The sequence below is a fragment of the Hemicordylus capensis genome, chromosome 1 (assembly GCF_027244095.1).
Source record: "Hemicordylus capensis ecotype Gifberg chromosome 1, rHemCap1.1.pri, whole genome shotgun sequence".
In the NCBI taxonomy this organism is placed as follows: Eukaryota; Metazoa; Chordata; class Lepidosauria; order Squamata; family Cordylidae; genus Hemicordylus; species Hemicordylus capensis.
The window spans coordinates 431,022,270-431,037,942 of record NC_069657.1 but is presented as its reverse complement, the minus strand read 5'-3'; the positions used below and the strand labels follow the sequence as shown (position 1 = coordinate 431,037,942).

The 15,673-nt window shown below is 51.9% G+C and overlaps 1 protein-coding gene across 2 annotated transcripts in view; it reads left to right on the top strand.

The window, feature by feature from the left end:
* LOC128352424 (cullin-9-like) overlaps positions 1–15,673 on the top strand; it is a 121,293-nt gene that overhangs the window by 88,254 nt on the left and 17,366 nt on the right. For both annotated transcript variants that reach the window (XM_053313005.1, XM_053313008.1), the window contains exons 14-32: positions 3,458–3,685; positions 4,046–4,136; positions 4,245–4,416; positions 4,743–4,848; positions 5,194–5,289; positions 7,143–7,318; positions 7,679–7,812; positions 7,910–8,095; positions 8,393–8,508; positions 9,520–9,702; positions 10,156–10,313; positions 10,685–10,910; positions 11,001–11,172; positions 11,964–12,109; positions 12,867–12,975; positions 13,220–13,416; positions 13,504–13,778; positions 13,926–14,289; positions 14,741–14,881. In XM_053313005.1, coding sequence (XP_053168980.1) covers positions 3,458–3,685; positions 4,046–4,136; positions 4,245–4,416; positions 4,743–4,848; positions 5,194–5,289; positions 7,143–7,318; positions 7,679–7,812; positions 7,910–8,095; positions 8,393–8,508; positions 9,520–9,702; positions 10,156–10,313; positions 10,685–10,910; positions 11,001–11,172; positions 11,964–12,109; positions 12,867–12,975; positions 13,220–13,416; positions 13,504–13,778; positions 13,926–14,289; positions 14,741–14,881 — 3,276 coding nt within the window. The remainder of the gene's footprint in view (positions 1–3,457; positions 3,686–4,045; positions 4,137–4,244; positions 4,417–4,742; positions 4,849–5,193; positions 5,290–7,142; positions 7,319–7,678; positions 7,813–7,909; positions 8,096–8,392; positions 8,509–9,519; positions 9,703–10,155; positions 10,314–10,684; positions 10,911–11,000; positions 11,173–11,963; positions 12,110–12,866; positions 12,976–13,219; positions 13,417–13,503; positions 13,779–13,925; positions 14,290–14,740; positions 14,882–15,673) is intronic.

The following is a 15,673-nucleotide window of genomic DNA, read 5'->3' as shown; positions in this document are numbered from 1 at the left end:
AGAAGACTCCCTTGGTGGCCGGATCTGGTCACTCAGGACCAGGGCCATGTGCTACACCCGGACTTGTCAAGTGCTGAGTCTGACCGCATGGAGGATAGACTTTTGAAAAATATCCTACTCAACACCAGGAAGGCATCTACAAGGCGTAACTACAGAGCTAAATGGTGCAGATTCTATAACCACACTGCCTCACGGGGATTTCTACCCAGACAGGCTAGCCTCAAAGATGTCCTTCTCTACCTCACCACCTTGAAAAGAGACGGACTAGCAAATGTCTCCATAAAGGTTCATTTGACGGCTATTTCTGCCCGCCATAGTGGATGGGACGGCAAAACTGTATTCATTCACCCTAAATGTAAGGATTTCCTCAGGGGAATCAATAACCTTTATCCTCCAATATGACCGCCAGCAGAGATATGGAGTTTATCACTAGTTCTGGTGGTACTTACAGAACCGCCATTTGAGCCAATGGCTGGGACAACTTTAAAATTAGCAACTTTAAAGACACTTTTTCTAGTGACCATTACCACTGCAAGGTAGGGGTGTGCACGGAACCGCGGAGCTGCGGTCCGGCACTTGGGTGGGGGGTTCCAATAGGGAATAGGGGGGGTGTTACTCACCCCCTCAAGAATGGCACCGTATATTATAGAGTAAGCGGGCGGCATACCTTCCTGCCGCCCGCTTCATTCCCCCTCCTCTCGGCGCGGCTGCAGTGAGTCATTGCGAATAATCTTCTTCCTCCGTTTTGAACATGCAATCGGGCGGCAGGGTATCACCCAGTCCCTGCCGCCCGGCTCTTCAATTCTCCCGGCTCGGCTGGCGGCCGCCCCCCGCAGCCCGAAGACCCCTGCCGCCCCTTCCCTTCCCATACTCAACGGGTCGGCAGGAGAACTCCCCTGCCGACCCGTCCCCTTCGCCCGCTGAGCTGCAAATGGCTTCTAGGAAGCCTTTTGCGCGCCTGCGCAAAAGGCTTCCTAGAAGCCATTTGCAGCTCAGCGGGCGAAGCGAGCAGACGGCAGGGAGTTCTCCTGCCGCCCGCTCTGCACTCTCCGCTCTAAAGTCCGTTCCGAACCGGTCCGTTCACACCCCTACTGCAAGGTGGGTCAGTGAACTTCGGGCTCTCTGCATAGATGATCCCTACACTAAGTTCTACCCTGACCCAATAGTTATGTGCCTAGACCCTGACTTTAGGCCTAAGGTGGTTACAGACTTTCACTTAAACACAAATATTATATTACCTACCTTTTTCAGAGACCCTTCCTCTCTACTGGAGCACTCAATCCATTCCCTAGATGTACGTAGGGCTCTGCTTTTCTATCTCAAGGCTATGTGCCACATCCGGAAGATGAGACACCTGTTCGTGTGTGAAAAGGGCAAGCATAAGGGACTTTTGCCCAGTAGACAAAAGCTCTCCTATTGGCTAGTGGAGCTGATTAGGCTGGCTTACAAGCTTCAACATGTTACTCTGCCTTCCATGTTGTGTGTGCATTCCACCAGAGCGTATGCCATCTCTGCGGCACATCTTGCAGGCGTTAGGTTTGCGGATATTTGCACTGCAGCAACCTGGGCATCTTTCCAGACCTTTATTAAGCACTATGCAGTGGACTTCCGCTCAGCAGCAGCGGCGGAATTTGGACGGGCGGACCTTAAGCAAATTCTGCAGTAGCTTGTGGCACCCACCACCAACAGGGTAGCACGTAATTCATCCACTGTTATGAATGTCTAGAACCACTATCCAGATGAACAGGTTGCTTACCATATGATCTGGTAGTGGTTCTGGACATTCATAAATCCCGCCCGTCCATCCCCGTTGCAACACAAGCATCCATGTACCTGACATACAACTACCAGTAGTCTGCTATCAAGACACTGAGTAGGAGGATGCCCAACCGCCACTAGAGGGTACTGCAGTCACATGCACAGGGCAGTTGCAGGCATCGCAAGGAGCTAACGAATTCTAACCGAAGCTGATCTGCGCAGGGGTAGAACCCACTGTTATGAATGTCCAGAACCACTACCAGATCATCTATTACAGGTAAGCAACTTCTTTTTTAAGCCAATCAGATGGGAGCTTTATGAAAGTAGCTATCTTGTTGTTAGGTCTCAAGTGCTCAGCTAGGCATGTGTGAGCAGAGTGAACTATTACTGCTGTTAATGGTTTATAGCTTTCTGTGGGCTTATGTGTAAAGTTACTTTAGTTTTGCCTCCTTCAGCTTTATATCCAGTGCCAAGAAAATTAAAGGAATGTAGAAACATAATTGTGTGGAAGCAGGAAGTGGTCTAGATAGCCCACTAAGCATCTTCAACGTGCTCATGGCTCCTCCTTTCAAATATCTGTATGCTAACCAAAAGGCCACCTGTTGATCAGAAATACAAAGTGATTCTCCCATACAGTATTCCAAGGAGATTATGGGCCTTTCTCATCATTAATTTTACTTTTACGTTTATATTCCGCACTTCCTCTCAGGAGCCCAAAGCGGTGTACATGGTCATCTTTCTCCAGAGGCAGATCTGTAATAGGGTGGACAGAATCAACGAACCCAAGCTGCCCAGCTCCTGGGGGCCACCTGACTTGCCCCTCCCCCTGACCTCCTGCTGGCACTTGTTTCCCAGCCATGTTTGTTGCTGGCTGTTTCATGTGAAGGAGAGGGGGGAAATGTGCACCCCGCAAAGAACCGCCAGCTGGGAATGAGCTCCGGGGAGCTCATGCAGCCCTTCCGGGGCTCTGGCCACGCCCCCTTACATGTGATGTCACATGCAGGGGTGTCACTGGCGTGCACACACACACACACACACACACACACACACACACACACACACACCAAGCAGGACTGCCAGGGAGGACAATGAACACGGGCACCCATTCCCCTAGCTATTCCACTGTGTTTATCCTCACAGCAGACCTGTGAAGTAGGTTAGGCTGAGAGAAGTGAGTGGTCCAGAGTCACCCAGTCGCCCTGAATGGGCATGGAACTCGAGTCTCCCTGTTCCTAGTCCAGCACTCCAACCACTGCACCATGCTGGTCATCGCCATCTGACACTTTCCTCCTAGGAGCGAGAACTCATGCTCAAGAGCCTAAAGACGAAATGGATTAGTTGGGGTCTACGCTTTTTTGAGTGATCTCAGAGCATGGATCATCAGCCAAAGCCACAACTGAAACGTTGTGGAGCCATATCTAGATAGAAAACCAGTTGAAGGGATCTAGTAAGCCAGAAGCATCAAGCTGCATTAGAAGGTGCAGACTGACATCTAGTTCAGCCTTTCCTGAAAGGAGAAAAATTGGAGATGGGACACTAACCAGCTAGAGATTGTAAGGAGTGGAAGATGAGGAAGGGAGGGGAGATGCAAAGCCTCACTGAACCTGCTGAAAGCTATATGGAGTGTTTGTGAGGAAGAAAGGTGGAGAATCCAGCCCTGTTTCCTACCAGCTGGGCATTGTTACTTCTCTGTCTGCAGGTTGTACAGGAATTCATCCGTTTCCTGCATCGTTTGGCCACCACCAACAAGGACTGTGCTGTGGTCATGGGTCGTGTGGGCACAAAGGAGGCACTAACCAAAGCTATGGACAAGCATAACTCCAACCTGCTGCTAGTGACGGAGCTGCGTGACCTCGTGACTGACTGTGAGAAATATGCCAGCCTTTACAAGAAGATGACAACCAGCATCCTGGCCGGCTGCATCCAGGTGAATATGATATCCTTTGTAGGGGTGTATGGATTGGGATGGAAAGCCAAATAGCAGGTACGGCATCAGTATTGATAGAGTATATACCAGTACTGATACTGGTACTGAGATCTGGAGTAAATTGGAGGATATCCAAGGGAAATCAGGGCCAATATGTTGGAAGTGGTGCTCTGTTGAGTTTGGGAGGTTCTGTTCTCTATCCATCTCGCTAAGGTGTGTTTACTGATTTGGTCTGCAGATTGTAGTTACACAAAGACAAATGCTTGGGAGCTTGGATTTCTGGAGCTGATGGGGTAAAGAGCCAATCATGTCCGCAGTTTGATTCATGCCCTTGTTCCATTATTTTCCGTGTTTCCTCAGATGGTTCTGGGTCAGATAGAAGAGCACAGGCGTAGCCACCAGCCTATCAACATTCCCTTCTTCGATGTGTTCCTGCACAATCTTTGCCAGGGTGAGTGACTCATGCCTTTGGGAAGAAGAAAGCTGGAGAACTCATCCCCATGAACCTGCTTGTGTCAGTTTTGATTCTCTCCAACACAGAATATTATTTTTAACCTAGGATCCAATGTGGAAGTGAAGGAGGATAAGTGTTGGGAGAGGGTGGAAGTCTCTTCCAACCCCCATCGTGCCAGCAAGCTGACGGACAGGAATCCAAAGACATACTGGGAGTCGAATGGCAGCACTGGTTCCCACTACATCAATGTCTACATGCACCGTGGAGTGGTGGTCAGGTGGGTCCTATTGGGGATTAGTAAGGAATCTCTGGACAGGTGGGGTTGAGACTTTGCCACACAGACGGATATGGCTGTGCTTGAAGCATGTGCAGCTGGCATCCTCACATGACCGGCTCAGCTGCTTGTTGGCCAGTTGGTTTTCTTGTGTTGAATCTGCTTCTTTGGGGATGGAGGTGAGAATTGTAGCTTTTTCTTGTGCCAGGCAGGTATGAAATGCTGCTGCTTTGCTGAGGCAGGTGTTCTCCTGCTTTCCGGTGATGCTAGGATTCCACCAGAGGCTTGGCTCAAACACTGAAGAAGACACTGTTTCTCTCCTGCTGCAGGCAGATGACTTTGCTAGTGGCTAGTGAGGATTCCAGCTACATGCCAGCTCGGATTGTCGTCATGGGAGGGGAGAACACATCCAACATCACTACTGAGCTTAATACTGTGAGTGCTGCAACCTCTCTCTAAAGCTGGCCTCTTCTTACCTGGGCATGAATTTCAGGAATGGAAGGCTTTACGTTGGAAGGTTCCCCACCATGTTGCTGAGATCCATGCCCAGATCAACCTTGTACAAAAGAATGTGCATCTATGCAGAAACTCCCAACTCTGAATTGGCCTCAGTTCAGTCATTGCTCATGATCTTGCTAGTATATGTGCACATACTGGAAACTTGATATTCTTCAAAATGGTTAAGTCTGCTTTTACTGGCTAGGCCCCAATTTCATTGTGTTAATTAAATTAACTAGCACTTCTGTATAGAGACTTCAGCTCTTCTTTTCTCCCAAACAGGTGAATGTTCTTCCTTCAGCAAGCAGAGTGATTCTTCTAGAAAACATGATCCGCTTCTGGCCTATCATACAGATCAAAATCAAGCGTTGCCAGCAGGTAGGGATGTATACTGGTCTCTTGCTGCCTGCAGCAAATAGGAAATAGCTTCATTTAGATTTTTCTGCATAGTTAGTTCTTGATCATTAAAAGCACAATTGCTTGTTTTAAAAGGGCAGCATCCATCATCTTTCCTCAGAATAATGTTATTTTAGCAATACAGGAGAACCTCAGTACTCGCAAGGGTTCTGTTCTCTGCAATTTCTGCGGATATGGAAACTGCGGATACTGAGTCATCAGGGCAATGGGATTGCGGGGGTTAGGTTCCCAGAGGTCTGAAAATTGCCCAAAAAATTCAAAGGGAAAAATGGGGGGGGGGGTTGGGCATTGGTAGGGCAATATAAAGTGTCCTACCATGCTCTGCGGGCCTCCAGTGGTCCAGCAATACTCCCTTAAGCCAGAAACCACCGATCTTTTAGCTTTTCCCCGCAATTTTCCACAGGTTTTTTCAAGTAAACAAGCCACGAAATGGCTCAGTTTAACAAAATGGCCAGAAATGACCTCCATGGTCATTTCTAGCTGCATTGGATACACAGAATTAACCTTTTGTTTGTTGAATTTTTCCTGACCTTGAATATGTAAAACTGCGGATGGTGAGTCGGCGTTTATAGAGGTTCTCCTGTACTGCATTTTCCAAGCAGCTGACTTGAATGATTAAATTGTGTACCTGGGGAAAATGCAATACTTTACACAGATAATGGATTCTTTGCCACTGTAGCAGTTGTGTGAGTGGCACAGGGAGGTATACAGGATACAGTTTATGTGATTTGTGGCAAACAAACCCGCCCTTTCCTTCTTGGTTGCATTGCAGCTCAAGCATGCTGAGCTATATTTTGGAACTTTACTTCTTTAAAAAATGGTTTGGAGGTGAGGCATTCCTATTGCACAACCCATGCATAGGGGTGCAGAGCTACCAGAATGATTGGAAGAGATAAACAGCAGCTAAACTACAAGATGTGGAGGAGAACTGGTCTTGCAAGCATGAATTGATCCATCTTCCTTCCTTCCTTCCTTCCTTCCTTCCTTCCTTCCTTCCTTCCAACTGCTTTGGAAACTTTTGTTGAAAAGCAGTATATAAATATTTGTTGTTGTTGTTGTTGTCCCCTTTGCTAAGCAGGGTCTTCCCTATTTTGCATTTGAATGGGAGACAACGTGTGAGCACTGTAAGATATTCCTCTTGGGGGATGAAGCTGTAGCTCATTGGAAGAGCACCTGAATGTTACATGCAGAAGGTTCCAAGTTCTCTCTCTGGCATCTCCAAGATAGGGCTGGGAGAAGCTTCTGCCTGCCATCTTGGAGAAGCTGCTGCTGGTCTGTGTAGACAATACTAAGCTAGATAGACCAATTGTCTGACTGTATAACAACAACGAAAAATATTTATATACCACTTTTCAACAAAAGTTTGCAAAGCGGTTTACACAGAGAAATAATAAATAAATAAGATGTCTCCCTGTCCCCAAAGGGCTCACAATCTAAAAAGAAACATAAGACAGACACCAGCAAAGGTCATTGGAGGTACTGTGCTGGGGTTGGATAGGGCCAGTTACTCTCCCCCTGCTAACTAAAGAGAACCACCACATTAAAAGGTGCCTCTTTGCCCAGTTAGCAGGGGTAGCTGCTTTTCTATAAGGCAGCTTCTTATGTCCCTAAAAGAGTGTAATGCACGTTTTGTGCTCTTGCATGTGGCTGTAATATTGAGCTGTTTTGCTAAATATTGTGCAGTGGTCAAAACATGGTTGAGACACACTTTGAATTATCACATGGAAAGTTCCTTGGAAAGCATGTAAGCACCTGGCAGGGAGTTACTTGGCTTACAAGCATTGCCTCACTGGAGCACATTGTGTCCTTCACAGGGTGGCATCGACACGCGTGTGCGTGGCATTGAGGTGCTGGGTCCCAAGCCCACCTTCTGGCCCATCTTCAAGGAGCAGCTGTGCCGGCGCACCTACCTCTTCTACACCACAAAGGCACACACCTGGTGTCAGGAGATCTCAGAAGATCGGATGCAGCTTCTGCAGCTCTTCAACAGGTCAGGTGTCACTCATAGTCTCTTTCCTTGGGGCAAGAGAGGAGATGTCTGGGTAGCAGAAATGCCTCCTTGCATTTCACCCGGAGCAGTTTACAAACGGAAAATGCTGGGCATTGCAGCTTTGGGAGCAGGCTAGAGATGCTCCCCGCTGTGGTGGGAGAGGGCAGACATCCGCAGTCTCCACTCCCTCATCCAGAAAGAGCCAGCATCCTCCTATTCACCTGTATCGCCCCAATGTGGTTCATCCTCCTGCCCTGCCTTGTCGCACACCACGTGCCCACATTACTGCGCCCATTTCCCCCCACATCCAGCGTCTCTCCCAAGCCGGTCGTTCACGTTGTGCCCCTTTTGCTGCTGCAGGCTGAACAGCGCCCTGCGCCATGAGCAGGTCTTTGCCGATCGCTTCCTCCCAGACGACGAGGCTGCCCAGGCACTGGGCAAGACCTGCTGGGAGGCCCTGATCACCCCCCTGGTGCAGAGCATCACCTCCCCAGGTATGTGATCTCCCCCGTCCGGCAAGGGCCCCCTTGGGAGGGGGGTCATGCGTGCCCCTCCTCCCCTTGCCGACCCCGCCGCTTTCTGGCCTTCCAGACGCCAGCGGCATCAGCCCCCTCTCGTGGCTCCTGAGCCAGTATCTGGAGAACCTGGAGGCAGGCCGGAGCAGCAAGAGCCGAGCTGCCGTCTTCAACTCCCGTGTGCGGCGTCTGAGCCACCTGCTGGTGCACGTGGACTCGAGCAGCTCTGAGGCCGAGGAGCTGAAGCCCCCCGTCAAACCCAGTGAGTGCCCCCCACCCCCGGGCAGACAGGCAGCAGAAGGGGCAAGTCAGCCTTCTGGAGAGGCAAGAGACGAGGGGGCTGTGAGAGGGGCAGTGTGTGTGGGGGGAGGAGGAGGAGGGGACCTGTAGGGCAGAACGGCGGGGTGGGTGGCATGTGGCTCTTGCTGGACAGGCCCTTCCAGAGCAAGGCTCTCGAGAGATCCGGGGCGGCCCGCCTCATGCTCTCTGCCTTAGTAGGGGCTGTGGTCCTCGTGGGCCCTGGGAGTCCTTATCAGTGTTTGCAACCTCCACTTTGCAGACGGGAAGAACGGGAAGAACAAGGAGTTGAGCTCTGGGGCTTTTAAGCCAGTAGTGAAGAAACCCAGCAGTACGACGGGCATCACGCAGTGCTGGAAAGGGGTGGTCCAGCAGCAGGTAGGGGTGGCCGGCAGCAGGAGGCGTGTGGGCCAAGTAGCGAGAGGCAGGGGAGGGCTCGGAGGGGCGGTCTTCGCTCAGTAGCACAGACTCTCCCCCTCTCCCCCCCTCTCTTCCCCTCTCTCTCCCCCTCTCTCCCTTCCTCCACCCTCCCTCTCCCCCCTCTCTCCCCCCTCTCTCCCCCCTCTCTCCTCCCCCTCTCCCCCCTCTCTCCTCCCCTCTCCCTCTCCCCCCCTCCCCCTCTCCCTCTCTCTCCCCCTCTCCCCCCCTCTCTCGCTGCAAGCCAGTGTTCTCCATAACAAGCCACCGTGCGGTCCTAGTGCATGCCTTTTCCCCAGGGGCGGGGGTGAGCTGTTGCATGCCCTTTTCCTGCCCGCCTGTTCAAGGGCTCTTATGGGGATGCAGTTTCACGAAGCCTGAGCCTGGAAAGTAGGACTGGATCTCGGTGGCTAAGGTGGATTCCTGATTCCCAGCCATTTGTGAGGCTCCTGACTTAGCTGGGTTTTTAAAATTTGATTTTGATCTGTCCACCCCACCTCCTAGCCCACCCATAGGTTCTCCCAGCTGCTTACAAGATACTAGGGATGTGCACGAACCTGTTCCGAGGCTCTTTTACAGTTCGAAGACGGGGCCGGTTCGAAGTTTGATGGCGGGGGAGGGGGGATGGCTTTAAGGGCGGGGGTGGGTGCACTCCCCCCTCTCTGATGCATTTCCCTGCTGGTGCACGAGTATGTAAGAGCCCGTCGGAGCGGCAGTGTACCTTCCTGCCACCCCCGTGCCACCGTTTACCGGATGTCACCGGAAGTAGCAATGGCTGCTGTGTGCGTCGCTCTCAGAATAGCCCAAGAGGCAGCCAGCCATGGCATCCGACTTGCAGACCAGCACCTGCCCTTGCAAAAGCCTCCCTCTTGCTGGGGGTGTGTGCGCGCGCGGATTTCTCGTAGTCCTCTTTGAGCCAGATACTGATGGGCCTCTTCTCATGTTGCTGCTGCTGCTGCTGTTTCTATCCAGGTGAAGCGGTTCCTGGAGTCCTCGTGGCAGATGCCCGACTTCGTGGAGCGATACTGCAACATCTACCTGCGCCTCCGCACCGCCATGGAGGAGCTCTTTGGGCAGCAGATGTCCTTCATGCTGGCCCTGTGCCAGGGCTTCTCGGGGGGGCTCTTGCAGCTCTCCTTCCTGACTGCCATGCATGTGAGTGAGGGCTGGTGGGGAGTGGGAGGGCCTGGGGGACCTCCCCCAGTCCTGGAAATGGGTCATTGGGAGGGTTCTCGACCCTGGGACTCAAGATGGCACTGGACTACAACTCCCATCATCCCCAGCCTAAATGGCTCTGGCCATTGTAGCTGGGGGTGATGGGAGTTGTAGTCCTGCATGACCTGCAGGGCCAACAATGCCTGGACTAGGCCCTTTGGAAGGAACTGCAAGGGCCCTGAGCCAGAAGCCCTGGTCTCTCTTGAGTCCCCTGCACTTTAACCCATCATGCTGCCCTTTAACCCATCATGTGCCTTGCCGTGTGGGCTGTTCTCCAGAGAAAGTGCCTTTCTCCCTTCCCTGGAGATGTTGCTGCTAGTCTGGTGGGGGGAATTCCTTGGAGGATCTCCCGCTCCCTGGCTGATCTGGCATCTCCTGCCCTGTGGTTCCCAGGTGAGCGAGCAGTTTGCCCGTTTCATCGACCTCTGGATCCAGGAGAGCTGGGCGGACTCGGGCAACGTGGAGAAGCTGCGGCGCCTGCAGCAGAGCCTGGAGCCCATCCTCTTCCTCTCGGGCCTGGAGCTGGCCAGCACCTTTGAGCACTTCTACCGGTGAGGCCTCTGTGGTGGCAGAGGGTGGGATGAGGGAGCGGAGGAAGTGTTTGGAGAGCAGGAGCCAAGCACCTCCAGGGCGGCCTGGTGTGGGACAAAATCACCACGGGTGCAAGTTCAGCCCTTGGGTTGCTTTTGGAAGGACAGAAGCAAGCAGGTGGTGCTTGGGTCTGGCACGTGGGCTAGGCAGGCCCTAGACCTTCATGTGGGGGGAGGACCACAAGCTGTTGGGTATGCTGGCCTTGGGCCGAAATAAACCAATACATACATACATACACAAGCTGTTGGGGGGGGGCGCCTGTGGGAATGAGAAGAGAGGGGAGCCTGCCTGCCCACCTGCCTCACCCTGCCTGCCCACCTTCCCTCTCCAGGTACTACCTGGGCGACCGGCTCCTGTCCCAGGGCAAGACGTGGCTGGAGAGGGTGGTGGTGGAGCACATTGGGCTCTGCTTCCCCAACCGCTTCCCTCAGCAGATGCTGAAGAACCTGAGTGAGTTGGAGGAGCAGCAGCAGCAGTTCCACCTCTTCCAGCTGCAGCAGCTCGACCAACACCTGCTGGGACTCGATCAGGATGGGGGAGGCGAAGAGGAGGGAGAGGTAAGTGGGGCCAGATGCCGAGCCCCCCACCGCTGGTCCTGGTTGCCACCACCCAGGAGCCTCCTGACACTGGCCCCCTTTATCTCCCAGATGATGGAAGTGGAGCCATTCCATCAGGAGGTAGAGGCGGAGGTGAAGGTGCTGGCGTTGTCTCCGCGCTGCTGGACCATCTCCCCACTCTGCTACCTGGAGGACCCGGCCAGATTTTTCCCACCTTCCCTGAGTCAGGACCTGGGCAAGTTTGCTGACTTCTACACCCAGAGTGAGTGTGGGGCTGTCCTGGCAGCCAGATTGGGCAGGGTTGGGGGATCAATCCCTACAAGGCCATCAGCCTGCCTTGGGCGGCTTAGTTGGTAGTGGACCGTTCAGTATTGGTCCACCTCTAGATTCTGGGTGGGAAACAAGTGGCATTGAACTTCCCATGAAGAGACCACACGGTATTCCAAGGAGAAATATGAGTCGCTTTTCCAAGAGGCAGTGTTAAGGGCTCCTCTTTGGAGGAACTGACTGACTATAGGATTTCAGGGACAACTGGGAAGATCATTGCTAGTGCTAGAGGAGATCCAGGCTTAGTGGAAGGAAGAGGGTAGCCTTGCCAGGTGGGGAGAGGATGTCATCCTAGTTTATTTATTTATCTATGTATTTGATTTGTATACTGCCCTTCCAAAATGGCTCAGTTGCGCTGGCCACTTGAAGGAGATGAGCTGGTGGAGAAATCTGTGGTCCAGTGCTGGAAGGAGGAGGGCCCAGCACTTGAGAAGTAGAAGTACGATTTTTAAAAGACCAAGTGAGAGGTGTGAGGAAGAGGTTGGGAGTGTTTCCCTCCACTTCTGATGACTGCCTATACTACAGGAAAAGAGAGAGAGTGTGTGATGGAATTCTTGTATTGTTACCTTTTGGGCCAGTTGACCTCCAAGGTAGTGAGTTTTGCCATGATGGCTGCTGTCCCACGAGGTCTAGGATCTCACTCTGCCTGGAGACGAGGGCTTGGGGAACCCTCAGGGAAATGCTGTTTGTGGAGTTCTCCGTGACTGACCTCTTTGCCTCTTGCAGGTCAGAGCCGCTTTGGGCTGGAGCACTCGAAGCCCCGACGCTTACAGTGGACGTGGCTGGGCCATGCTGAGCTTGAGTACCAGGGTTGCATCCTGCACGTGTCTACCCTGCAGATGTACATCCTTCTTCGCTTCAACGGCGCTGAGGTCTTGACTGCCTTGGGTTTCCCACCCTTTGCCACCATAGCTTCCTGCAGACTAGGTTTCACTCAGAGACAATAGGACTGCATTATGGACACTGATGGAATCAGGTCCCAAGAACTGGCTCAGCACTGGGGCATAATCCACCTTCAACTGTCTCTGAATAAACTCTAGTAGAGGCAATTCCTGCATGGTGCAAATATATTTAGTTCACACTTTGTCATACAATCTGGAAGTGTTGCCCATGAGCTGTAGGTTATGGGAAGGACGAGGTGGGATAAGATCAGTGACTTCTGCTCTTCTTCAACCTGTTTCCAGCCAGGTAGCTTTCCTGATTCTCCAGGGACTTGGGCTGTAGGTGGCTACTGGTTCCTAAGGTCTGGGCTTCAGCAGCCACCAGCATTTTCTGTCTTGACTTCAGTCGGAATATTTAGATGTACGGAATCTCTGGGAGGGACCAAGATGGCTTTTCCCGAGATTACTGGAGTGTAACCCTATTATTCCATACTTGTCAATGGTGCTGAAATCAAGGCGAGGCCTGGACTGAGTGTCTCTTCATTATCCTAGAGGTTCCTCTGTCCGGGAGGTGTTTCTTGTGAGCCAGTGTCCTGCAATTCAGCCTCTGTCTCCTTTGCAAGTGGGGGGTTTATTGCATTACTACATTTGTACTTAGAGGGGCTCAGAGAGGGCAGATATATCTTTGTCTCCCTCACTCTCTGTGTACTTCCCTCCATCTTGTTTTGTTTTTTCTTATTGGTTCTAGGAGGTTTCTTTGGAGACCCTGTTAGAAGCCACAGGCCTCTCCCCTGTCCTCCTGGGCCATGCACTGAAACCATTGACAAAGGAGAATGGGATCCTCACCCAGAGTCAAAGTAAGTTTGGAAGGACTTCCCAGCAGGAGGAGGAGGAGTGGGATCTGGAGCTGCTTTGGGAAGCTTGTCTGAAGCTGGCCTTTGGAGGCACTTGGGGACTTGTCTTTCAGCTGCTTCCCTGGAGCATGTGGTTTGCCAAGCCCTGCTGGAGAGTGGGGTTGAGGTCCGCTTTCCCAGCCAGACCCCATGGAAGGCAGCCACGGAGGCCCTTGCTGATCTGAAGTCCCATGTCTCTTGGTTCTAGGTGTCTTGAGGCTGAATGAGGGGACGCTGGCCCAAGCGTCTGGCCAGCGCCTTTGGCTGTTGCCCAAACAGACATACTTGAATGTGGAAGAGAATGAGGGCAGTGCTCTGGAGAGGAAGAGGAACATCATCTGCTGCCTCCTCATCCAGATCTTGAAAGAAGAGAAAGAGATCCACATTGACAACCTCGTGTTCAGGGTACGGAGTGCAGGGCTCTCTAACCCTGTCGCTTAATCCATCTGGCAGCCAAAACAGGCTTTGATGATCTCTTTCTGCCTCTCCCAGGTGATTGATGCTTGCCAGAAGTGGGAGTCTGGCTTGGCTCCGAAATTCTTGAGCTTCTGCTGCAGCAGCACCGATGTGCTGTCCTGCATCCTGCATCTGCTGAGCCAGGGCTACATCCGGCGGCAGGAGGACAGCCCTCAGCTCCTGGAGTACATCTCCACAGAGCCCACCACACCTCACCGAGGCCAAGCTCAGCTCATCTTCCAGAACGCTGATTGCTGGAAGAAAAAAATGCCTTCTGATACAGAGACGGGCAACCAGTTCTCTCCTTTCCGGTAACTCTCTTAAGTGTATGATGCACATCAGGAGCGGGGCCATGTCCACATGCTGTTTTTGATCAATCCTGCTCTGTGGTCTCTGCACAGCAAGGCCACTCAAGGAGCATCAGTTACTGGTAAGCAACCTGTCTTTCTCTCTGCTAGGCTGGACACCTTTGGCCTTGGCACAGAAGAGGTGTTGATGGAGACTGTGTTGTTGCCCATGGGACGCACAATGAACCAGGAAGAGGTTGATGGGCTAATGAACCAGATAGTGCAGAGGGTCTCAGATACGCTCAGTGTGTCTGCAGATATAGCCCAGCACCTGCTTATACACTGTAAATGGAATGTGGATGTGCTGATTCAACGCTACACTGAGGATCCAGAGCAGCTCCTGTTTTCCTCGGGTTTGCAAGTGCGGAACCCCCAGGCACCCTCAAGTCCTGTCACTCACTGCCCAGTGTGTGTGAATCAGCTGAGTACAACAGACAATCCACCCATCCTCTGCTGCATGCACTACTGCTGTAAGGTGAGGATTGCTCTCTTAAGTCCAAGTGGTAGGGAGAATCCTTCCCCCTTCTTGCATATTTTTTCAGAAGTTCTCATGGGAGTGTGTTAGAGAAGATAGAGGTGCGCTTCCCCCCTGCTTCCCCCCCCCCACGCAACTGAATATCTGCTTGCATTCTGTTCATCATATGTTCACTCTGTTTGGGGTTCAAAAGGTCATGTTGCCATTCAGATCCACAAGAGAATGTGTCCTATTTCATTTCATTTCATTTCATTATGCCCCTCTCCTTCAGTACACTGCTGCTTGGGGTGGCTAACAATAGCTTAGTACAAATAGCTTATAGGTTTTTGTTTTGACCAATAGTTTCCTTCCCTGCATACAACCAAGAGCAATGCTGCCTCTGATGTTTACTCTCTGGATCTTTAGATCTAATTCCCTTATTCTCTTCCCTCTCATTTATATTTACTAATAGTCCTGCTGGAATGAGTATTTGACAACTCGGATTGAGCAAAACCTGATTCTGAACTGCACGTGTCCCATCTCTGACTGCCCTGCGCAGCCCACTACTGAATTCATCCGCTCCATCATTTCCTCCAAGGAGGTCATTGCCAAGGTAGGCACAGTAGTGCTAATGTGCTGATACAACTCACTGAATGACCAGCCATCCTAGGTGAGAGCTCTCTGACTGCTTTCAGGGTCATTACCTTGGGCCTTATCCTTGTGAGCCAACATTTATCTTGTCCTGTAGTCTGGAATTGCATTTGGACAGGAGACTACATGTGAGCACTGTAAGATATTCCCCTGAGGGGATGGGGCTGCTCTGGGAAGAGCATCTGCATGCTAGCATACAGAAGATCCCAGCTTCCCTACCTGGCATCTCCAGATATGGCTGAGAGAGACTCCTGCCTGTAACTTTGGAGAAGCTGCTGCCAGTATGTCTAAACAATACTGAGCTAGATGGACCAATGGTCTGACTTCCTATGATCCTGTCGTTACCTGCAAGAGATTGCTCTTCAGGGTCCTGCTCTCTGCTTGTTACATCTGGTGTTCTGGATAGTGTCAGCTGGTCTGGTGGATGCCTAGTCCTGCTTTGGTGTGGAACTGAAACAGCCTCTTGGGTAGGGATGTGCACGAAGCGTTTCGTGCATATCCAGGGCAGCGGAGAATGGGCACTTCTAAAAGGAGGAAGGCAGGTCTTACCTGCCTCTCCATGCCGCCCCAGTGGCACTGTTTGTATTAAACATCTGGGCTCTCTGTTTGCTGGCTGCATTAGCTTAGGAACAGGAAGTTCCCTGTTCCCTGCAGGAAATGGTGTCTGAGCATGTGCAGACACCATCTTGAGTGGTCAGCTGTAATGGAGGGGCAGGTAACTTTCCTCCTTGTAAAGTGCCCGCTAGCCCCCAGC